Genomic DNA, 24,727 nt, shown 5'->3' on the forward strand with positions numbered 1-24,727 from the left:
GGGAATCTCGGTCCTAGATGGGTGGTTCTCAAACTTTGGCAAACATCAGAATTACCTGGAGTATCTCCCTCTCTCCCCCGCAAAAAATCACATTGGTGGACTCTGTCCCAGAGTTGCTGATTCAAGGGGGTCTGAGGAGGGACCTGGGAATTTGCATTTTTAGGTATTCTTAAGTAATACTGAAGATGCTGTATCAGAGCTATTCTTTGAGAATATCTCCTCTAAAAGACGTTAAGTAACCTGATTACCTTGTAACAAATAATGAAGTAGCAAAAGATTGTTTCTGTAGATGATGATGATTAAATAATTGTCTATCTTGCAGACTCTCATTTCTATTTCATTGTTAATTACTGGACACAAAAGGATATTTTTCAATACTCTGTGATTCATTCTAGACAGATTCATACATCACAATCATTGAGCATAGATTATTACTGAAGCATGAATAGTAATTTGTTTAAACAGAAAATTGACATTCAAACTTCATTTATTTTTACATTATTTTGTGGTTCTGTGATAGTGTGTACCTTTTACTTTTAAAGAAGATCTGCAATACCTACATTTGTCACAAGATGGCATCAAAAGGCTAAAGATTTTGGTTGACATTTGCTTTCTGAGATTACTAAAGGGTTAGATATGTTTGTATTTCTTACCTATTCAAGCCAATCACAGCAAAAGAAATTTAAAGCATGAGGTACTCATTTTTCTTGGATTTGAGTGAGATGCTGGTATTTTCATCTGAAAAACACTTTCTGATTTACTTACAAAAATAAAATGGCACTATGTTGATGTTATTGATGAGCAATTCATTTAAAAGTTGATGAAACAAATACTGTTATGATAATATCAAATATATTGCTATATTTTTCCCAGAAGAACTTCAAACAAATTTAAGTTAGCATACATTTAGGAGGGCTTACTATTCTGTGATCTATAAAGTAATACTGTGCTAATAGAAGAGATAGTCCCTATCTTCAGTGAATTTCAAATTTAACTGGGAAAACAGAGAAGTATATGCAATTCAATGAGAGAACAAAATAATAAAAAGTGATCAAGTACAAAGTTGTGTGATAAGACCTGTACAAGCAATATAAACTGGGATAATAGACAGTTAAAGGAAAAATTTAAATGACATTTTACAAAAACATTCTTGTATCAGTTGAAAACACCATGTTGAACCTTTCCTTTACTGGGATTATCTATAGGGTTATAATTTATTTAAATGTGAGAAAAAGTTTAGTAACTTGGAGGGCTGAGTAAGATTCAGTATTTGACATAAAACTTCAGCAAATACTCACTTGAAATATAAACTCACATTTTATTTCATGACAATATGATTTTTTCCTGATTAATTCAAAAAGATTCTTCAGAAGAGAATGAAAGATATTTTTGTTACAAAAACATTAATTATAATATACTTAGATTTCTAGAGTTTTAAAAACACATGTATTAAAAAATCAAAAGTAGAATGGTTATTACCAGGGGCTGCAGGAAGGAGGAAAAAGGGGTGATGCTGTTAAATAGGCTCTCAGGGTTTCAGTTTTGCATATGTTTCACAATAATGTGAATATACTTAATACTACTGAGCTGAGTACTTAAAAATGGTTAAAATGATAAATTTTGTGTTAACTTTTTTTTGTGTGTTAACATATTTTGTATCACGATAAAAAATTTGAGTGTCTTACTACAAATTATGAGCAGTTAATAGATTTTTATTGAGGATCAACAATGTTGCTAGCTTTCTTTTAGCCCTTAGGAGCTACTTAAAAGAAATAAAAGTCCCTTTAAGAAGCATGTAATATAACTGGTGATAGAAGATTAATATTAACAGCTAGTTTGCTGGAAGTCTAATATATACCAGGTAACGTGCTAGACATTTTATATACATTATTTCTAATCTTCAGTATTCAAAACAATATAGGAAAATAAGCATTATCATCTTTATTTCCCCATTTTACCTTTTTTTCTTTTCTTTCTTTTTCCTTCCTTCCTTCCCTCCTTCCCTTCCTTCCCTCCTTCCCTTCCTCCCTTCCTCCCTTCCTCCCTTCCTTCCTTCCTTCCTTCCTTCCTTCCTTTCTTTTTTTTTTTTTTTATTGAGGCAGGGTCTAACTCTGTTGCTTAGGCTAAAGTGTAGTGGTATCATCATAGCTCACTGCAACCTTGAACTCCTGGGCTCAAGTGATCCTCTTGCCTCAGCCTTCCAGGTATCTTGGACTGTAGGGACATGCCACCATGCCTGGATAATTTTTCTGTTTTTTATAGAGATGGACTCTCACTCTTGCTGAGGCTGATCTTGAACTCCGGCCTCAAGCAAACCTCCTGTTTTGGCTTCCCAGTGTGCTAGGATTATAGGCATGAGCCACTATACCTGGCCTTTGTTTCCTTATTTTATCATAAAGGAAATGAAGTTTTATAGATATGAAGGCTCAGTATCTTGTCGAAGGTTACAAAGTTTCTAATCTTGGAATTTGTATTTAAACCCTACTGTCTGGCTTTAAAACCTGTTTTCTATATATTATATGCCATACCTCTAATTTAAATAAAAATAATTAAAGAATACAAATGAGCAACCAGTAATTTGTCACTCTAGGTTGGTATCTTTACTGTCAATAAATGTTGTCGATCATTAGAATTATTCTGACAATATTAAAAGAAAGGATACATTATTTAATTTATAGTAATAGATAATTTGGATTACATTTTAACTTCAGAAGGATGACCATATAATTTTTTGTTGGCTTGAATTTTGGTCTCCCTTTTTATTTGTTTTTAACTTTTGGGAAACACTAATTTCTTTTCCCTGTGTCTTCACATACAGGTTATGTGGGTATGTAATTTGTGCCGAAAACAACAAGAAATCCTCACTAAATCAGGAGCATGGTTTTATAATAGTGGATCTAATGCACCACAGCAACCTGATCAAAAGGTTCTTCGAGGACTAAGAAATGAGGAGGCTCCTCAGGAGAAGAAAGCAAAACTACATGAGCAGGCCCAGTTGCAAAGACCCTCAGGTGACTTATCTGTACCTGCAGTGGAGAAAAGTCGATCTCATGGGCTCACAAGACAGGATTCTATTAAAAATGGGTCAGGCGTGAAGCACCAAAGTGCCAGTGACATAGCTTCAGACAGGTAAACATTTTGTTTGATCTTTAGGTAAACATATTCTTTTTAATTTTCATTCCAACCAGAAATAAAAATACATGAAATGTTTAGGCAACAGTGAGTAGCCTAAATGTGATGTAAATCGTTGTATGTTGTTTATAAATGCTGTATGTGATGTTCAGGATTTGAACTGTCATAGGTTTGAACTATCTTCAGTTTGATATGGGAATGTTAGGTTATCAGGTAGATAGAAATAAAGAAGTGAAATAAAATAGGGAACTTACATAGGAGGTTACTGTCATAGGAAAGATAAACTGGGACAGGAGCACTGAGAATGAAGAAGAGTTAGTTCTAAGATACTTACAGAGTTTGGATTGATGGGACTAACTGCAAATGGGTGTTAAGAGAATGGGGAGGTAAATGATACCTCCAAAGGTTCTATCCTGGACTGAAGGGTGATATGGTTTTTGAAGCAAATAAACCTGTTTATAGGTTTATAGTGAAGAGTTTGATGAGATGGATATGTCCATGGGCTAACCGTGTTGTAACTATTTTGGTACAGTTCTATGAGCTTCTCTATACTTAAAAGGCTAAACTCTTAAAAATAGTATATAAGTTTTTTAATTTCTTTCTTTGAAAGAGGGAAAGTAAAAGATTTTCATAGGAACATTATTTTCTATACTTATTCCTCTATTTGAACAAAATACTTTTTAAAAAATCTAGTTTATATTATTGCTATTGCTCAGAAGTGGCAGGTGCATTTCTGTGAATAAGTACAACAGTCTTGCATTTTTGTAAAAACATATGATTTGTACTTAGAGCACGGTGGGTTACAAGTTATCAGTTACAATAAGTAAGACAACTGGATATCACTTTAGATAGTGCTTAAAGTCATCACCTTGATGTGTTGCTATGTCTTGAGAGAATAATGAAATGATGTCTACACCAGTTCTTTTGCAAAGCAGTAAAAGTGAAAGAGAACATGCACTCTTATCTTTGGGGAAAGCAATGGTGGTTTCATGACTGTACTACTGCTTACATATTTTAGGGTAATGTATTAGGACTCAAGGATTTAAGATTAGAGGACTGCCTTAAATTGAGATCCATCATGTTAGCTGAAAAAGATTTGAATACAGTTTGTCTTGAAGGCAATCCTGGGCACCCTCAGTAAGGGAGGGTGAAAACTATTAAGTTAATAGAAAGGACACAACTCTGGGTACATTTAAGAACTAGTTACCTCTTTTGGCAATCATCTTTATCTTAAGGGGAGTTCTAGGAGACAACGTAGAATGATCTCAGAATTATCCCACATAATAGGAAGGGAAGCTGGAGTATGTATCTATTAACTCTTTTATTTTGGTCCAGGGGTAGTTATTACAATTCTCTGGAACTCACTGGCTGTGAATGCTCCTTTGGCCGGAGAAAGTACTTACTATCACAGATCCTTACAGTAAGAAAACTACTGGTAGGAAATGGTGAATGTAAGTGGAATGGATGCTGCCAATATTTGTTGCAATATCTGAAAGTCCCTAAAATGGCAACTGTAATGGTCGAGGTATATGAAAAAAATAGAAAGGCAATAACCAGTGGAGACAGAATTTAAAAAAATGAATGAACAAATAAATAAGTAAAATAGATAATGGGAACATAGACTCATTCTTTAAAAACTAGATAGCTGCATGACAGATTTTTTTTCCTGGAGCTGTAAAGAGTTAGGTTTAAGGAGAAGAAAAGAAAATACTGAAACATAGGTCACACAATAGAATATTAGGTTTTGGAATGCATTTCATCAGGAAGTTGTGCACATTAACAATAAATTCAATAGAAAATGCCTGACTAAAGACATTGAATGCCAGTTTTCCTCAGGAGGAAGAACCAAAATTACAAGTGGATAATCCTGATTCAAGAGGAGAATGCTAGAGCATATCAGAGAACTCTTGGGAAGAAAGTGGGGCACAGAAGGAAGCAAGAGGCTGGCAGAGATCAGCTGGGGACTTGGAGGGACTTGGTATTTTGTGGGAGTGTTTTGGCTCTCCTTTCACTTACAGTGGACTGCTCGTATCCAAACTATTGGAGAGCTCCTCTGCCTTCATGAAACCAAATACTGGTGTGGGCAGTGATTTGGGGACTTCTTGTGGGCATTGTACAGGACTGCAAACTTAGGCTGGGTGGCTCTACCTCCCCCTGGGTGGCAGGGTGCCGTACTTGGGATGCAGCTGTCAGGACACTGTGTCCTGCCCAAGAAACCTCAGCCCTTGTGTACCTAAATTACAGGTGCCCTTGTGGATATCCAACCTTTTGGTTTTCTGGGCCACACATTAAATACACAAACTCTAATGAAAGCCGATGAGAAAAAAAAATTAGTGCATAATTTTCATAGTATCCACCACCACAGATAAGCAAAGAAGGCCACATGCAGCTGGTAGGCCAGTGGGTTGGACACCCCAGTAAGCCTGCTAGGAGGGAAGCGTGTGCACAGGGCTTGGTGGACCCAGGGGAGTTGCAGGGTTCCCAGTGGTGTAGTCCTCAGGGAGTGGTGCTTCTTAGGGAACGGAGAGTGAAGCAAACCAAGGGAACACACCCTGAAACTAAGAAAACCAGAGTGTGTGCTTTTCTGAGCTGTGAACTCCCTATTCCTGGTCTGGGAATGGCGGGCTACTTCCAGCAAAGACACAAACTCTGTTCTTGGCTCTACAAGGAGGGAGTATGATTCCATCTCACCAGCCAAGTGGCCTCAGTATTTAGGCCCATGTGTGGATAGAGGGGTAGACTTCCCTTTGGTGCACGGGTGCAGTAGATGACTTTTCTGGGATGACCACTGGCAGTATGGTCCCCTGGCCTGGGTTTGCATGAAAGGCGGAACACCTCCCTCTCCCCACCTCCATCACTACGTTTGCACTGAGTGGCAGTGTTCCTGCAGTGAGAGGAGAGCAGGAGAGCTGGGGAGTTTATTTTTGGCCAAGGGAGGAGCCTTTGTACCACAGCAGGAGTGAGATACCAGGCTGGAGTCTTTTGAGACTTTTATAACTTTGCAACCTAGGGGTAAATAGCAGTGTCTGACTGAACTAAGCAGCCCCAGCACTAGGAACGGGTTGTGACAGATGTGACGGGGAAACAAGTTGTGTTTCTGCTTGTCTGTGGTTCTGTGACAGCCCCTTCCTTGCCATGCTAAAACCTTTGGTATGTTTCAGGACATCCCACACCACCCATGTGAGGACTAGTGCTTGTTCAGGACATTGGAGGACCCCAAGGAAGGCTTGTCTAGTCCAGGGCCACCCTGCTTCTGCCTCCACCTCAACCTGGGGATGAGCAGAAAGCTCAGGCTACTGAACATTCCACAGAACAGCCCACTGCCTGTAGCAACTGAGAGCTTCTGGTAAACAAAGATCAAGCATAAAACTAACTGCTACTGCAATCACCTGCTGCAGACATGGAGATTGAACTGCACAACCTAATACAAAATCTGCTGATACAAGTGCACAGTGCTAAGGAGGTAGATAAACTTCTTGAGACCTTTGTTAGCCCCTCAAGAGTCTGTGAACCTACTCATGTGACCAGGACATTGCTACTACAATCAGCATTTGAAAGCTATCACATTAAGACTATCTAGGAGTTAAGAGGGAAGGAGTTCCTCAACTTGATAAAGAATTTCTACAAAACTCCTGTGGCTAACATTATTCTTAATAAGGACAAACTAGATGTCTTTCCACTAAGATCAGGAATAAAATAAGATGAGTTAGTATGTTAGTTAGTATGACCCCAAAAGAATTCTAACTGTCAATGGATCCTAACCAGGCTGTGTGTCATGGATTACACTTATAATCCCAGCACTTTCGGAGGCTGGAATTGCTTGAAGCCAAGAGTTCAAGACCATCCTGGGCAGTATGGTAAGACCCTGTCTTTACCAAATATATTAAAAAGATTTATGCTGGCATGGTGGCATGTGCCTGTAGCTCCAGCTACTCAGGAGACTGAGAAAGGAGGATTGCTTGAGTCCAGGCATTTGATGAGCTATGGTTGTGCCACTGCATTCCAACCTGGGCAACAGAGTGAGACCCTGTTCCTTCAAAAAGAAAAAAAGGATCATAACCAAATTGAACTTTTGAAATGCTAAAGAAACTAAAATAATGATTTTAAAGAAGCTCAGTGAGGCCCAAGAAATATTTGAAAATCAATATAAGATATCAGAAAATCAATTCAGGATATGGATAAGAAAATTTACCAAGGTGATAGATATTTTAAAAAGAGAACTTATAGAAATGAAAAATCATTGAAGGAATTACAAAATGCATTTGAAAGCTTTAACAGTAGACTAGACCAAGCAGAAGACAGAATCTCAGAATCTGAAGACACATTTTTCAAATTAAAAGGAGTTTTAAAAAATGAGCAGTAAGAAGTATCAGCTCACAAGACAGGATTCTATTAAAAATGGGTCAGGCATGAAACACAAAATTGCCAGTGACAAAGCTTCAGACAGGTAAACATTTTGCTTGATCTTTAGGTAAACATATTATTCATTCCAAACAGAAATAAAAATACATGAAATTTTTAGGCTACAGTGAGTAGCCTAAATATAATTTAAATGCTTATATGTGTTTTGTAAAAGCTGTATGTGATGTTCAGGACTTGAGCTGTCATAGGTTAGAACTATCTTCAGTTTGATGTGGGAATATTAGTAGTAAGAATAAAAAGTGAGGAGAAATAAAAGGTATTATAGTATTGAAGAAGGGAAGAGCTTTTCTCTGTAATATATCCCTGGGAATGGCATTAATAAGCAGAAAGACAAATGAGGGATCATTTCAGCTTTTGAATATGAGTAAAGCTGTATTTATCATTTTTGCCACCAGATGGAGAATGTGCACACTGAAATTCTGTACTGTTTCACCCGAACCAGTTGCAGAGGCAGGGGTCCTCAAACTTCTTAAACAGGGGGCCAGTTCACTGTCCCTCAGACCATTGGAGGGCCGGACTATGGTTTAAAAAAAAATTATGAACAAATTCCTATGCACACTGCACATATCTTATTTTGAAGTAAAAAAACAAAATGGGAACAAATACAATCACACCGCTGCATGTGGCCTGCGGCCTGTAATTTGAGCACCCCACCTTTCAAGTTAAGGTGACAGTTGAGATGGTGGAAAACAAGACTTCTCATGTTATTGTTGCCTTTTGTATTCAAATATGATATTTATTCCCAAATGTTTATCTGTGCTTCTGAGATCTCCGTGTATCAGACTTAGATTTACAAATGCAAGTTTTACAGTATCACCGTTTATTACACAATGCTCCAAAATCAAAATGTTCAGAACGTAAGTGTATACTCCCTCCCAAAGTAGCAGATTTCTCATACCTTTGTCCACTTATCCTACTGCCCAAGAGAAGATACTTAGGTATTATTTTTTAATCTTATTCCTATTGACTTTCATATTATATTTATTTATGTTTTTGGTAAATTTCCTCCCTGCAATATATTTTGTATCCAGCCCTTCTTTTCCAAAAGGGATACTGTCTCTGCTTTTGTTTAGGCATTAACTTTGTTTTGCCATTGGCTTTCTGCTTCTCAGCTTTATTTACTTCTTTTCATATTCTACTTTGTTTCCTGAGCTATGAAGTTTAAGTACAAATGAGTTGAAGTTTTTCATTTGCTCACTTTTGATGTCTCCCCAGTTTGCACTTAAAGTACAAATTTTTAGCTTTCTATGTGAAATGAATTATTTATTGAGTACCTATAATGGTTTTAGGCTTTGTGGGCAAAAATTTAAGACATTTGATTTTGGTTTCCATAATGTATAAAATGGTATTTAAGATACTCTCTTTTATACTGAAATATTTTCTCAAGATCCCAAAATTACAGATAGTTTCAATCGAAACGTAAGTTTTTCTAATTTGAAAGCCTGTCATTCTACTTTTTTTGAGGCTATTATCTATCCTTTCGAACTCATCTCCCAACACTTTTTTACTTTATCCCAAGCAATTTATAATCTCATAATATCAGATAAATAAGAAATTAAAAATTTTATCTTCAAAGTTTTAAGTGTTTGCTCCTACTAGTCCTCTTTATCTAGATTTCTGTTCTAACTATGCATGTGTTCAACAAATACTTGTTGAGTGTTGTGTGTCAGATTTCTAGATGCTGAGGGTATAGCAGTGGAAAAAATAGACAATGTCTTTCACATAAATTACTTTTTAGTTAGGAAAGAATAAAAAAGAACGAAATAACTAGTGTGTTGCACGCATAACAGTATAATTTGAGTCCTATGCATTTGGCTGTACAGAGTATCAGAGCAGAACTCCAGGGGGCGCCATTCACTTAAATGTGAATGCCACAGTTTGGTGACAAGTGCTATAGAGAAAAGTAATTCTTGGGCAGCGGTAAAGGGATTTATTTATTTATTTGGAGGGGTGGGGTGAGACAGTTAACAATTTTAAGTAGGAAGTGAGAAGGCCTTACTTAAAACTGAGTCAAGACTTAAAGGAGGTGAAGAAGTTAAGACCTGGGACTCTGTGAGGGAAGGGCACCCCAGGCAGGAGAAGTGACAAGCACCAAATCCTTAAATGAGGGTGTGAATTGACATCTGCCTACATCTTTGTTTTTTCTTCAAAGCCAAGTTCAAGTGTTCTTAGTTATATGTACCCTTTCTGTATTTTTTCCAGCAAGAATTACATTTTTGAGGGATGGAGGGAGGAGGGTGGGGCCTTAGTGTGTGTCACACTTTATGGGGGCAAGACATGATTGCAAGAGGGACTTTACCTAACAATTGCAATCAGTGTAACTGGCTTATTGTACCCTCAATGAATCCCCAACAATAAAAAAAAAAAAAAGTTGAAAAAAAGAAAAAGAATTACATTTTTATTTACAAAGGGTAACTATTAAAGCACTTCCCACTTACTACACTTAATGCCAGTGTTTCTGCTCTTTTCTTACTTAATTTTGAGCAACCTGAGGGCATACTGTCTTTTACTTCTTTGCATCCATACATATCTCGTTCAGTTTCTAGAAACAGTACAGGCTCTACAAGTATTAATTGAATTGGAATAAATGGAAAAAAATTGAATCCCTACAAATCTAGTAGATAATAAGTTATCTTTTCCATATATATATTTTTTTACCAGTTACCATTATCCTGTGTTTACAAAATTGAATTTATTTAAAGAATCAGATAATTTTCTCTGCCTCTTAGTCTTATTTTCCCCCAGTGCCTTTATCAAATCATGTTAATATGAATAAAGGAATTAAGCTATTGGTTGCTATATTTAAGATTAATCTCCAGTATTTTGTTAAGTGAGTTAGCATATTTTTAAAGAAATTCATTAGCCTGTTTGCTTTGACCTGCCACACTTTAGGTTCACTTTAAAGAATTATACTTTAAAATCTTGCTGTTTTCCATGCTGTTCCATTTTTGGGTAGGGTGACCTAAGTTCCAATTTGTTACAGCCAGGTCTGACTAACACATGTTGTCCTAGACTAATTATTAAGAGCACTGTTTTTGCTGTCAAAAGTATTCTGGTGTGATCAATGAATTACATGTCCTTTTGACTCCCTTAAAAGTTTTCTGTGTGATATCTAGTATACAATGCTGTGCAGTGCTTATTAGCCTTACTGTAAGTTTCTGATGGAACTACACTGCAACAAATATTATTTCAGGTACTTAGTCTACACTATTTACTGAATATATATTTTATCTGTAACAGTTTATATGGAGAATACAAAAGATAGAAATACAAAGATGCTCTATACCATATGAATTTATAATCTAATAAGTAAGCAGGATTAATGATGTAGTTATATAAACCTAAATATTTGAGACTGGCAAATATAAATGTATTGAAATATATGTAAAAGTAGAGAATTAAATGAATAAATTTAAATCTTAGATCCAAATAGGCAGTCTGGGGGAGGTTTATAGATTTGTTGAAACTTTAACAAAGGAATTTTAAAAACAAAAGACACAGCATGGTATAAAAATAGTAGGAAAGCAAATTAGTGTAATGTAGAAGTTCCTAGATTATCAGTATTTCTTCTGCCACTCTTATTTTATTTTATTTCAGTTTATTTTGGTTCTCAGATAAAGTAAATTTTGTTACTTATTTATCAGTTTATGGCCCTTTAGTGACCTGTGTAAGACTCCTCTATTATGTTTTCCCCCCATTTAAATGTGTATCTTGCTTTGTGTATGTATGCTTTTTAAACTTCAAAAATGATATGCTTTAGATCTTACATTTTAAAAGATTTATTCATTTGGGAATATCAGTTTATTGTTTCAGATTGCTGTTTGTGGTAGACAGAATAATGGCCTAAAAATGTTCACTACCTGATCCCTGGAACTTCTCCTGTGAATATGTTAAATTATGTGGCAAAAGAGGGTGGGAAACCTGTAGCCTCCAGGACACACATGGCCCTCCAGATCCCCACGTGTTGCCTCTTGACTGGAAGAAGTTCAAAGCAGGAGGGAGAATCGATTGGCTCTTGTTGATTTTGAGGATGGAAGAAAAGGATCATGAGTCAAAGAATTTGGCAGCCTCTAGAAGCTGGGAACTATCCTCAATTTGTTCTCAGTAAAATGGGGCACTTAGTTCTGCAACTACAAGGAATTGCATTCTTCCAAAAACTTGAATAAGCAAAAAATGGGTTCTCCCCAGAACCTCCAAAAAGAAACTCAGCCAACACTTTAATTTTGGTCACATGGTGCTTCTACCAGACTTTCTGACCTACATAACTATAAAACAACAGACTGGTGTTTTAAAGCAGTAAATTTGTGTTAATTTTTTATAGCAACAATAGAAAACTAATACATACTTTTTAATGTGTATCTACTATATTTTATCTGACATTCCCCTAGTGATGGACAATCTAGTGTTTATAAAAACTCCTCATTACTGTAAAGAGTGCATCAATAAAGACCCTTGTACATGTCTCATGGTCTATGCAAGACTTTCTCTGTAGTCTGTATATTTAGGTATGTAATTATGTGACATAGGGTTTATATATAAGGTCTGACAATTAAGTTTGTGAATTAATCATAGAAAAAGTGCTATATATCTTAGTGCTGAACATCATTTCAATCACCTTCCAAGTACATCCCTTGGGAAACTATGCACTGAAACTATGAAGTGCCCAGCCTACCCTTCAGAGCAATTTTAAAACTCTTTTTCTTGAATCACCATCAGAGCTGTCATTGTATGGCCCACAAAAACATGTGACAACATTAATGAATGCCACTCAGCAAGACACTGCCACATGTTGACACAAACACAGCTGTGAGACACTGAAATACCAAGGTTATGAAATCTTACCAAGTTGTTTGTACAGAGCTATCAACATAAGTGCATGGTGGCAAGTTTGAGCTTTTATTTTGATGAAGTAAAGTTTATTTGTGATCTTTTAGTCATGATTAAGAAGCTAGTCTTCACTCAGCATCCCTACATTACACTTTTACTATTAGCTTTATAGTTTTACCTTTCTCATATACACCTTCAATCAATTTGGATCTCACTTCTATATATGACAGAATATAAACTCAAGCTTATTTTATCCCTCTAGCTAACCATTGTTCCCAGCAGCCATTAATCCATTTTCACACTGCTAGGTCTTAGTACTACCTCTGTTAATAATTTACTCCTATTTTATTAGGCATTAGGGTGGATGTCTGTAGTCCCAGCTACTTAAGAGGCTGAGGCAGGAGGATTGCTTGAGCCCAGGGAGTCTGAGGTTGTTGTGAGGTAGGCTGATGCCATGGCACTCTAGCCTAGTCAACAAAGTGACAAACAAAAAACAGGAAAAGAGTTTTAATATTCCTTTGAAGGGTGGACTAGGCACTGGCATGGGTGCATATCTTCTCAAGGGGAGTACTTTGAAGGTGACTGTAGTTAATATTTAGCAGTGAGGTATGTAGTATTTTATCTGAGTTCACCAACCTAATTGTCATACCTTATATATAATTGGGACATTTATGAGCTCTTTATTCTATTCCATTGGTCTATTTATTCATTCTGTGACACAATACAAAGTGTGAACTACACTTTGAGTTTTTAAAAATATTCTTTGGGATTTTTTTTACAGTGATGATTGTGTCCCCTGGAGAAGAAAGCCTTACTACTTACTTTTCAAGTTGTAAGAATTAAATTGCCTTTTCTTGTATTGTTTTAATTGGCTAGTACCTTCACTAACACTGTTAAGTAGAATTGATGAGAGTGACATGTTTGGCTTGTTTTCTATTTTAGGATGAGTGCTTTGGATCTTCACAGCCAAGTGTGTTGTTAGCTCTAAGATTTTCATCGATGTCCTTTATTAGATTAAGAAGATTCTATTCTATTACTAGATTGCAGAGGATTTTTGAAAGAGTGATTGTGAAATTTTTTCAAGTGTTTTCTCCCTGTATTGGGATGATTATAGGGGTTTTCTTTTATAATCTGCTTATTTGGTGAATTATACTGATTTTTTTTTTTCAAATGTTGTACCAACCTTGCATTCCTAGAATACCTCAAGATGGTATTAATATTATTCTATTTAGATATGGCTGGGTTTTATTTACTAATTATTTTGTTAGGAAATTTGATAAATTTATGTTCATGAGAAAGAGTGGTATATAGTTTGCTTTTCTTTTTCTTTCTTTCTTTCCTTTTTTTTTTTTTTTTTTTTTTTGTAAAGACGGGTCTTACTTTATTGCCCTTGGTAGAGTGCTGTGGCTGTCACGCAGCTCACAGCAACCTCCAACTCCTGGGCTTAGGCGATTCTCTTGCTTCAGCCTCCTGAGTAGCTGGGACTACAGGCATCTGCCACAATGCCTGGCTATTTTTTTGTTGCAGTTTGGCTAGGGCTGGGTTTGAACCCTCCACCCTCTGTATATGGGGCCGGCGCCCTACCCACTGAGCCACAGGTGCCGCCCTAGTTTACTTTTCTTGTAACATCCTTGGTTTTGTTATCTGAAGAATGCTGACTTGGTAAATTAGTTAGGAAGAGATCTTCTGTATTCACTTTTCTGGAAGTATTTCTTCTTTAAATGTTTGGTAGAATTTTCCTGTGATGCCATTTGAGACTGGAGTTTTCTTGTAGCTAGGTTTTTAAAGACTATGATTTCATTTTCTTCAATGGATATAGAATTATTCAGGTCACTTATTCCTGAACATATGGATGTTTATTTCTTTAGAGACATGGTCTTGCTCTGTTGCCCAAGCAAGAGTGCAGTGGCACCATCATAGCTATCAGCAACCTCAAACTCCAGCAATCCTCCCACCTCAGCCTCCTTAGTAGCTAGGGCTACAACAGATGCACACCACCATACCTATCTAACTTTTTATTTTAATATTTTATAAAGGTGATGTCTCTCTATGTTGCTCAGGCTAGTCTGGAACGCCTGGCCTCAAGCAATCCTCTCACCAAAGTGCTGGGATTATAGGTGTGACCCACTGTGCCCAGCCTGAGCATATGGATGTTTTAATAGGCTACTTTTGTAAACCATGGTAGATATATTTATTTTGTGTATGAGCATTTGAAAACCATTTTATTTTTTTTTCTTTTAAAAATGCTGGAGACAGATTAAGACATTTTGATACTCTTGTCAAATTAACCTTTTCCATGTTATGTACTGATCTATATTTTATACCTATATTTCATTCCAATTTCAACTCAGCTTTGTATCTGCCAATACCTTTGGGATAATTTCAGTGACCATTCCTCTCTATGTCTTTGGCTAGAGTTGGTGACTTTTTACTTTTCACCCGGAAACATTCAGTCATACTTACTTTTCTTTGCCTTACGGCTTTTCTTTGTAGTCTACTGCCCACTTGTTTTGGTCTTCTTATTAAAAGTCTAGGGAATATTATCTACTTCTTGTAGAGTAAGACTTGACCAGATTGTTCACTTTCAAAGCAGTTGCTTTTCAGTTATATTTCAACTATTATATGTCACTGTCTCCTATATCAGTGACATTTAATTAACTGAAACACTACTTATTACTTGCTGTTTCTTAACAGTGTATACAAATTATTTTCAATAACTTTTTTTTGGAGTGTTGTATATTCATTTGTAATGTATCATTTTGGTATTAATAACATAATAATGTCAGGGAAAATGCTTTAGTAGTGAAATAAGAAGCAAGGAACCCTAGAAAAACATCAAAGTAGGGGTAATTTTTTAGCCAATGGTGGTAGTTTTGTTAGCCAGCAGCTTTCAAAAAACTGGTGCTGAGAAAATTGTAGGTTAACATCAAAATAACTATTTTTAAGACTCTTTAATTTCTTCCAACACTAATGTGTATTTTAGATTACTCAAGTCTCTCATGCATTAAAACACATTATAATAAGTTCTTAACAGATATTCACATATGTGCTCATATAATCTTTTCCGTATAAATTTAAGTGTGAATCTGCATAGTGGACTATGGGAGTATATTTCTGCTAGTTGGGCTTATATGGTAATGTTAATGTTAGATGTTGACTGCTAGGGTATCCCATGCCACCTCTTTTTTTACCTTTGGTCTCTCCCAATACACACCAGTAAAGTAGTTCTGATATTGGTCAAGGATATAATGGATAAAGGCTACAAAATTGGGCTGCCATACTTAGGTGAAGCAAGAGAAGAGGCTGGTGAGTATAGAAGTGTTTATTTAGATCTTTTAGTATTTTGGTAGTCAATTATGTAATTACATTACATTATATTAGTGAATAAAGTAGTAATAAATAAAATTGATTTGAAGTAGATTTCTTCTTTCATTTGCTTCTTTGGATACTTTCCTCCCTATATAAAGCTAGTATGCATTGGATACTTTCCTCCCTATATAAAGCTTTGTGATTGACCATTCACAAAGTACCCTTTGGAAGATTAAAGAGGAGGAAGAATATTCTTTTCAAGCCTCACGGAAGGTCTAGCCATTTCATTAGAGTTAAAAAAAAAGTTGGGGAGTTGGAGTCAAAGCTTTTAATGACGATAAAGATTTGTTTTCATATTGCATATCTTTAATTATTCAAGGATTCAGACAATTTAAATGTTACCAATTCATAATAGCATGAATTCGGCATCATGGTGGAGGCTTTGGATTTTTTTATATTCATTTACACTAACGCATCTGCCCTCATATTCTCTGCCTTCCTGCTTATTACTATAGATAAACATCTCTGCTCTAACTGTACATAGAACTTACCCTATTTTTATCTGTTCAAGACACAGCTCCTACAATTCTCTGAAATGAAAGTATGTAGTTTGGTGGGGGGGAATATTTAAACATTTATAAAACAATTATCATAGTTCATATTTTTATGCTATAAGTGATATGGAAAGATGAATAATTTGAATGATTTCATTTTATACTGGGGGCATGACTATGGGTTTTAAACAATAAGCAGTAGTAGTAATATTACTTGGAGGAAGTAAATTTTCTTATTTTTTATCATGTCAAATGTAAGAGGTAGATGTGGTTGTTCTCAAACACATTGATCTTGGAGCCTCTTTCCTATCTTAAGAATGACTGAGGTAGGCCAGGTGCGGTGGCTCATGCCTGTAATCCTAGCACTCTGGGAAGCCCAGGTGGGTGGATTGCTTGAGCTCAGGAGTTCCACATCAGCAAGAGTGAGACCCTGTCTTTACTAAAAATAGAAAAACTACCTGGGTGTTGTGGCGGGCACCTGTAGTACCAGCTACTCGGGAGGCTGAGGCAAGAGGATCGCTTGAGCCCAAGAGTTTGAGGTTGCTGTGAGCTATGATGCCATGGCCCTCTACTGAAAGCAACAGACTGAGAATCCGTCTCCAAAAAAAAAAAAAAAAATACAGAGGTCTTTAAAGAACTTTTGTTTATGTGGATTATATGTATTATAGTAAAAATGTGAGAAATATTAAAACTGTATTTATTAATTGACTTAAAAATAATAGTGAACCCACTACATGGTAACTAACCATATGTGGTAGACAGAATTACAAATTAACCTATAATGACCTACCTTTTCTTCAGGTATGTACCAAATCTATGACTTGCTTCTAGTTAGTAGAATATGGCAAAGATGATGGGATGATGGGGTAGTCAATTATGTGATTACATTACATTATATTATATTAGACAGTGTCTTAAATTGGAGAAAGAAATTTTTCTGCTGGCTTTGTGAGAGGGCCATATGGCAGGAGTTGGGGGGAGGGGCTCTAGAAGCTGAGTAGTTTCTGGCTGACAGTCACCAAGAAAGTGGGGCCCTCAGTCCTAGAGCCACTAAGAACTGAATTACTACCAACAATCACAGCATGAAAAAGGATCTTGAGCTCTAGAAAGAAGCACAGTCTAGCTGATACCTTGATTACAGCCTTGTGAGACCCTGAGCAAAGGACCCATCTAAACTATAATTGTACTCCTAACCTATGGAAACTGTAAGATATAAATGTATGCTTTTTTAAAGTCATTAAAAATATGGTGATTTTTTTTCACAGCAATGGAAACTAATGCAGGATATTTCAAAGATAAAAGGAAGAGAAAAGAAAAATTCAGTGAGAAAAGTGGCATTATTTTACATTTTAGGGAAATTACTTTAATAACAGCTCCTGTATTCAATATATTGAGATATCCACATGATTTAGCCTTTTTGGGAAACTCCACTGTATACCTATGAGAGAATGAGTCAAAAAGTCAAATAACATTTTGGTATTATGAATATAGTTTTTATCCCAAAGATCCTCCGAAAGGGGTTTAGAGAGCCCACTGAGGTCATTAATATACTTTTAAGAACTGCTAGGTTTGGGATTAAGTTTTCAGTAGTTTCCTCTTCTACCATCAATAGAATATTTAATTATATTTGGACAGGATTACATAAGGTAACCTAAATTACGTAGAACTCTCAGCTTCCTTGCATATTTGTCAATTTCTGCTTTTGTCCTTGTGTGTGTCGATGTGGTTTATTTACTCTCCTCCTCATGTTAAAGAAACATGAAAGACCCTCGCTGACTCTAGTTTTTAGTAGGAATATGTTTATTGTATATAATAGACTGGGACGAAGTTTTTTTTTAATTTGTCCTGACATATTTTGCAAAGGTGGTATAGCCATTGAGGTTTAGTGTAAAGCTCAGGAGGAATTTTTAAAATGCTTTTTTTTACCCTTGTAAGAAATTTATAGAAATTATCTCATTTAAAAAATATTTATGTGCATCCATTTTTATCTATGTGTGTTTATGGTTGCAATAATTGATAACAGTACTAGTGCCTATTTCGTGTCTTTGTTTTAATTTGTGTGATCCATTTTTTATCCCTAGAAATCCTGAAGAATCAATTAATCCCATTCATCTCAAGATAGCTAAGTACATAATAAATTTGGTGTTGTCCTAAGATTTGGAGCCCAGCTTATTGTTACAAACATTAATATATCATGTGGATTGCTTCTTTAGTAATCTGTGGCTACACTATAGTTTTTCAAATAACTAAGTCAGCAGAAATAAACAATATAGTGAATAAAATTGTTATTAACTTATAATCAACTATTTTTATTTTTGTGATATATACCTCAGGGTTGCTCATATATATTATTTGACACAAGTTATTTGGAAGTTTTAGGAATGATTTGGAACTATTTGTCTACAAAGAAGGTCTTTCAAGATAGGTTTGAAGGTTATTGGTGGAATAGTTCTCACTGTGCTTACCTAATTACACAGTGCTTGCACTGGAAAATTAAACTTTAGGTTGATGTCCCCATTCCTACTAATGCATCGATCGATCTTCTACTTTTTCTTTTTATTTCTTCTTTCTCTTAGTGTATTTCCTCCTGAGCATTTTTTGTCTATTTCTTAAAGGTCAGCTTTCACCTTATTTTTTCTCTTTAATGTTTTCAAATTCTTACTGAGTTTTCTATTTATCTAATGTCTCTAACTACTTTAATCTTCCTTTTCTCTGCCTAAAACTTAATTTGTGTTGATAGAGTAGGATTAACAACAGTTATATCTCTCAGAAAAAGTTAATTTTTTTATATGACCCAGATGACAAGACTAGAGTGTGGAGGAAATAACAATTTTGTGATGCAAAATAACTGTCTTTCACTTCTGTAATGTATACCTGAAACTCAATTATATAAATTAACATAGTTGAAAGTTTTGAGTTACGACCTCAAAATCTGTATTTGGAAGGTGATAAGAAAACTGTTTCTTCTTTTTGACTTGCTTTATTATCAATTTAGAGCCATGAGAATGGGGAAGATTTTGAAGATTTGATTTTTGTTCTTGTACTATTTCTCTTTATGCTTAAACGTATTTTGATTTATATGTTAGTGTTTTACTCTTTCAGAAAAGGTGAGATTTGAGAGTTATGTTTATAATGTCCAAGGCTTAATATATATTTTTTTATTTGTAGTTTTACATCATTTTTTTCTTTTTTAAATTTGCAGGACACTTATGAACTATAACATTAACTTATAATTTAAATGAAAGCATCTGTAGAAGTTGCTGAGCAACAGAGACATGGTAGTACAATGTAAGAACTATTGAACTATGAGTCAGGAGATTCAGGTGCTAGTTTTAACTTAACCACCAACCATTTGGATAGGAAAAAAAAAAACTTTGGCTGAAACAACACATCTCACCTCCTTTTTGTGAAATGGGGAGGTTTAGATCCTTTTTAAAATGTGACAGGATATCATTGTAGAATTTAACCATAGGAGGAACAGGATAATTGTTTATGTTTTTTTGTATGGTCAATCTTTGTATGGAGAATAGATTGTAGGGGATAAGATTAATCCAGCAGGAAGTTAGACTGTTGAAGAAGTCCATGAAAGAGATGTTAGTAGTTTGAACTAGCATTATAGTAATGAGAAGGAAAATGTTGATGGCTTTGTATTCTGTTTTAAAGATAAAGTTGATAGAACCTGCTAATAGATTGGATATGTGCAGTGGAGTGTGAAAGAAAAAGATCTCAAGAATAACTCCTACATAAATCATGTGTTGTTCCAAGAAAGGAAAAAATGAGAGGACCAGGTTTGAGTGAGGATATCAGGAGTTCTATTTGGCTTTGTTATGTTTGAAATGCCTTTTGGAATTCCATTTGGTGATGCAAAATTGACAGATGTTTAAATGAGTCTAAATGTTTCAGGCAAAGGGCAAAGATATCTAAGGGCAAAGATACAACGTACAGAAGATATTTAAAGACATGGAATCTGAGTCACTTAGGAAGAGCTTGTAACAGAAGACTAGGGGCCCATGACATAGCCACAGCAAGACTTTGGACATTCCCAACGTTTAAAGATCTAAGAGAGGAGTAAAAGCCAGCAAATGACACTAAGAAAATATTCCCTCTGAGCAAGAAGAAAATCAGGAGATGAAGAAGTCATGGATAGCTTAGCATTAATGTCAGAGGTTGTTGAGAAGTCATATTAAGAAAAGAATAGAGAATTGTCTGTTGAATGTGGCAACATGGAAGTCATTGGTAACTCCAATCTCAATAGAGTATTAAGAGATGGAAACTTAATTATTTAGTTTTATATTATTATTTTATATATATATAAGTTATATTATATATTATATTACATATATTATTATTTTATATATAATATATAATTATATTATATTATTATTTCTAGTATAGAATAATAAGAGGATATGAAATGAGAAAGTGAACATAACAACTATAGACAACTTCTTCAAGAAATTTTGATGTGAAGAGAAGCAGATAAATGGTGTTGTACCTGGAAAGGAATGTAGGGGTCAAGCAAGGCTCTTTAAGACAGGAAATAATGGCTCGACACCCATAGCTCAGTGGTTAGGGCACTGGCCACATGCACCGGGGGCTGGTGGGTTCAAACCCAGGCTTGCTAAACAACAAAGACAACAGTAATAAAAAATAACTGGGTGTTGTGGTGGGGACCTGTAGTCCCAGCTACTTGGGAAGCTGAGGCAAGAGAATTGGTTAAGCCCAAGAGTTTGAGGTTGCTGTGAACTGTGATGCCCTGGCACTCTAAGGGCAACATAGTGAGACTCTGTCTCAAAAAAAAAAAGACAGGAAATAATATAGTTAAAAAAAAAAATCACTGATGACTTGATGCACATATAAAATAATTTTTTTTTTTGAGACAGATTCTTGCTCTACTGCCTCAGCTAGTGCTATGGCATCATCATGTGTGCTGTTCAAATTTCTGGGCTCTAGTGATCCTCTTGCCTCAGTCTCCTGAGTAACTGGGAGTGAATACCTGTGCATACCACAACGTCCCTACACCTGGCCATTGGGCTATTTTTTTCTATTTTTTTAAAGATGGGGAATGAGTGCTGATGGGAGGGGGCCTTCATTCTTACTTAGGCTGGTCTCCAACTCTTGACCTCAAGTGATCCTTCTGCCTTGGACAAATGTTAGTTATTTATCATTACAAGTTAGAACCAAGGGACTTCTAAAATGCGTTCAATAGCAAATAAACTAAGTATTTTAGGAAGGAGCTAGTAAGAAAAAGAGTAAGCTAGATAGAAAGTTGACAGAATAGGTCTTATTTACATTTACTTTCTTTTCAATTTTCAGAGTTGGTGCCTAATCACCGTCACTTCTAAGTAACTAGGATCTTTCTGTCCATTTGTAAGCATCAAATTATATTTTTTAAATTGAGAGGATTGGGTTGAAATATATAGAGATTTGTATAACTTTATTTGCATAAAGTCTTGTATTTGGACTGAATAAAGACTAATAATTTTATTTGCTTACTTATCACCAAGGGAGGAGAGGGATTGATGAAAGAAGCTAAAAAGCTGGGCTGTGCCTGTGGCTCAAGGAGTAGGATGCTGGACCCATATACTGGAGGTGGTGGGTTCAAACCTGGCCCCAGCCAAAAACTGCAAAAACAAAAGAAGCTAAGAAGCAATCTGTTCCCAGACCATTTTACAGGCTGGATCTGGGTCCTATAGAGTGAATGAATCTCAGGCCAAAAGACCTTTTTTCAGGATAAATGTTTTGAAGTACAGGGTAGCAAGCAGCAATTCTTCAAATTCTGGATGGCAGAATATATGACACAGAATTGATCATATTCTTCTTCTTAAAACACTCGCCTGTGGCTCAGTGAGTAGGGCGCCGGCCCCATATGCCGAAGGTGGTGGGTTCAAACCCAGCCCCGGCCAAACTGCAACAAAAAAATAGCCGGGCGTTGTGGCGGGTGCCTGTAGTCCCAGCTGGTCGGGAGGCTGAGGCAAGAGAATCGCGTAAGCCCAAGAGTTAGAGGTTGCTGTGAGCCGCGTGACGCCACGGCACTCTACCCGAGGGCGGTACAGTGAGACTCTGTCTCTACAAAAAAAAAAAAAAAAACAAAAAAAAACACTTGCTTTTTATTGGCTTCTAGGCCACTATACTTCCCTGATTTTTCTCCTTCCTCTGTGGCTACTCCTCCTCTGTTTGTTTCACTGGCTTTTCCTTCTTTACCTAACGACTTAATGTGGAACTTAGTTCCTTGGTACTCTTAGACCTCTTTTCTTTTTCATTTTGAATTTTCTCTCTGGGTGATCTCATCCACTTTGCTTGTTTGAAATCATTGCTAACATGCTGATGCTTCCTGAAGTTATATCTTCAGCTCTGAGAATGCTTTTCTGAACGCCACAGTGTCATATCCAATTGTTTACTTTATCTGTCTTTTTAGCTATCTTGCATGTACGTCAAATTCAACAAATCATTATTTTCCCCTTCCCTCTATGTCAGCCTGCTCCTCCTTTAGCATTCTGTCTCAGCAAATTTTAAGACTATCAGCTTGGTTACTTAAGAGAGAAAGCTGAGAGTTACTTTTGACTTCTTTCTTGACCTTCATACACTATCTTCTACTTCCTTCGCCACTCAATCCCTATGTCTATTTTTTTTAGTCTATTTTTTCCCCCAATCTTACTGTGAACACATTAATCCAAGACAATTAAAGTCTTGTTTGGACTATTGCTTTAGCTTTCTAATTGATTTCCCTTCATCCACATGTAGTGGGATGATATTTTCGTTTATGGTTGTATTTTCTTCTATGTGTTTTTTCTTAACTCTTGAATCTCTTCCATTCTGACTACTAGGACTTGATGCATCTATTCACTCAAAGAGTGTTGTTACAGCAAAACACGGAATTATTTATGAATTTGATTAAAAATCAAAATATTCATCAGTTTTCAATGCCTTGTAGGGTGTTGCTCCCATTTCTGCTTTAACTACTTGATTTCTCCTGAATTGGCCTCTTCTGGTTCTTTAATTACACTCTAATTGATGTCATCTCTTGACCTTTGTATAATGTAGTACTCTGTATGTTGGATACTCCTTTGGCTCACTTTTGGCTTGGCTAACACTTATTATTCCATGGTTCTCATCTTCAATGGTACTTTTTCCAGAAGTTGCCCTAAACTTCTGAACGCCAAGACTACTTTAAGGCTGCTCATTATAAGTTATCTTCACATTTCTAAATATAATTTTTAATAATACATACAATTATTTATTGAGTATCTTCCCTCCTGGACTATTGATTAAAACTCCTATAAGGGCTGGGATGATGTTCTCCTTACCTCCCTCTTTCCTTACCTCCTTCCTTTTCTTTTTCCACCCTCCTTCCTCCCTTATCTCTTTTTCTTTCTTTCCTGTAGGTCCTTTAGCATTTAACTTTAACTACCTATTTGATTTTAGTTAGTACTCAATGAATGAATGAATTTTGAACAGTGATTCATTTTTCTAATACTTGCATAAAGCACAGCACCTTGAATTGTTGTAGACTTGAGATTCACCACCTTTGGCTGGGAACTGGGATTCAGACTGAGGAGGCACCACATGTGGCAAGGCTCCATCCTCAAGTAGCTTCGTAATCAGCACACACACTGAAGATGATGTATGTGTAGTAGATGAGTTAGAGGACAGGGGAGGCATCTATTAAAATACAGGTAGGGGCAAAGAACCAGGGAGTTTTGAGATTATTACTCTTGATATAATCCCTTTTGTAACTATAGTATGATGGGAACAGAAGGCATTTGGGATTCAGCATAAATTGTGAAGGAACTTTACAAGTTAACTAACTTTATCTTATGTATAATTCAGTCTTTACACAAATCTTTTATTTTCTCTGCTTGAAAGCTTTTAAAGACAGCAAGGTAGAACTTAGAGCAGTTGTGTGATCCTTCATCACATGTCTAATTCAAACCGATTGACCTTTCAATAAGTCTCCAAAAACTTCTGCCCATATTGAAATTAAAATAAAAAAACCCTTGGAATCATCATTAATATTTCGTCTAAGCTAAGCCTCTTTAGAGGCAGTTATGGTAGTTCTATAGTGGCTTCTGGGGCTATGTTTACAGGTGAAGGAAGTGGACGGGGAAAGATAAATACGTGAGGAGAAGGTAGCCAATGGAAAAGAGTCAAACAATTAAGTTCCAACTCACTGTTTCCCATTTATACTCAGTCAGTGGCAAACTACTGGTTACTACTTGCTACATATTTCATCAAATGTATAGTGAACCTCTGTAAGTTGACCACCCAAGGCACTGTAACAAACTGGTCAACATTTGGAGGTGGTGAACATAAGGAATGAGGCTTACCATATTGATAGGTAAATGTGCATGTCTGGCCTATGAAAACGAGGTCAGTTTAAAGAGCTGGTCAACTATGGAGGTTCTACTGGATTATATAGCTGACAAAGACAGAATATATTCTAGTCTATGTTCTAGTTTATGAAACGTGTTCTGTAATGAGCA

The 24,727-nt window shown here is 36.0% G+C and overlaps 1 protein-coding gene across 31 annotated transcripts in view; it reads left to right on the forward strand.

The window, feature by feature from the left end:
• RIMS2 (regulating synaptic membrane exocytosis 2) overlaps positions 1-24,727 on the forward strand; it is a 683,906-nt gene that overhangs the window by 223,973 nt on the left and 435,206 nt on the right. For all 31 annotated transcript variants that reach the window (XM_053559665.1, XM_053559666.1, XM_053559708.1 and 28 more), the window contains one exon: positions 2,819-3,129. In XM_053559665.1, the coding sequence (XP_053415640.1) occupies positions 2,819-3,129 (311 nt within the window). The remainder of the gene's footprint in view (positions 1-2,818; positions 3,130-24,727) is intronic.

Source organism: Nycticebus coucang, chromosome 13 (genome assembly GCF_027406575.1).
Source record: "Nycticebus coucang isolate mNycCou1 chromosome 13, mNycCou1.pri, whole genome shotgun sequence".
NCBI classification, from domain to species: Eukaryota; Metazoa; Chordata; class Mammalia; order Primates; family Lorisidae; genus Nycticebus; species Nycticebus coucang.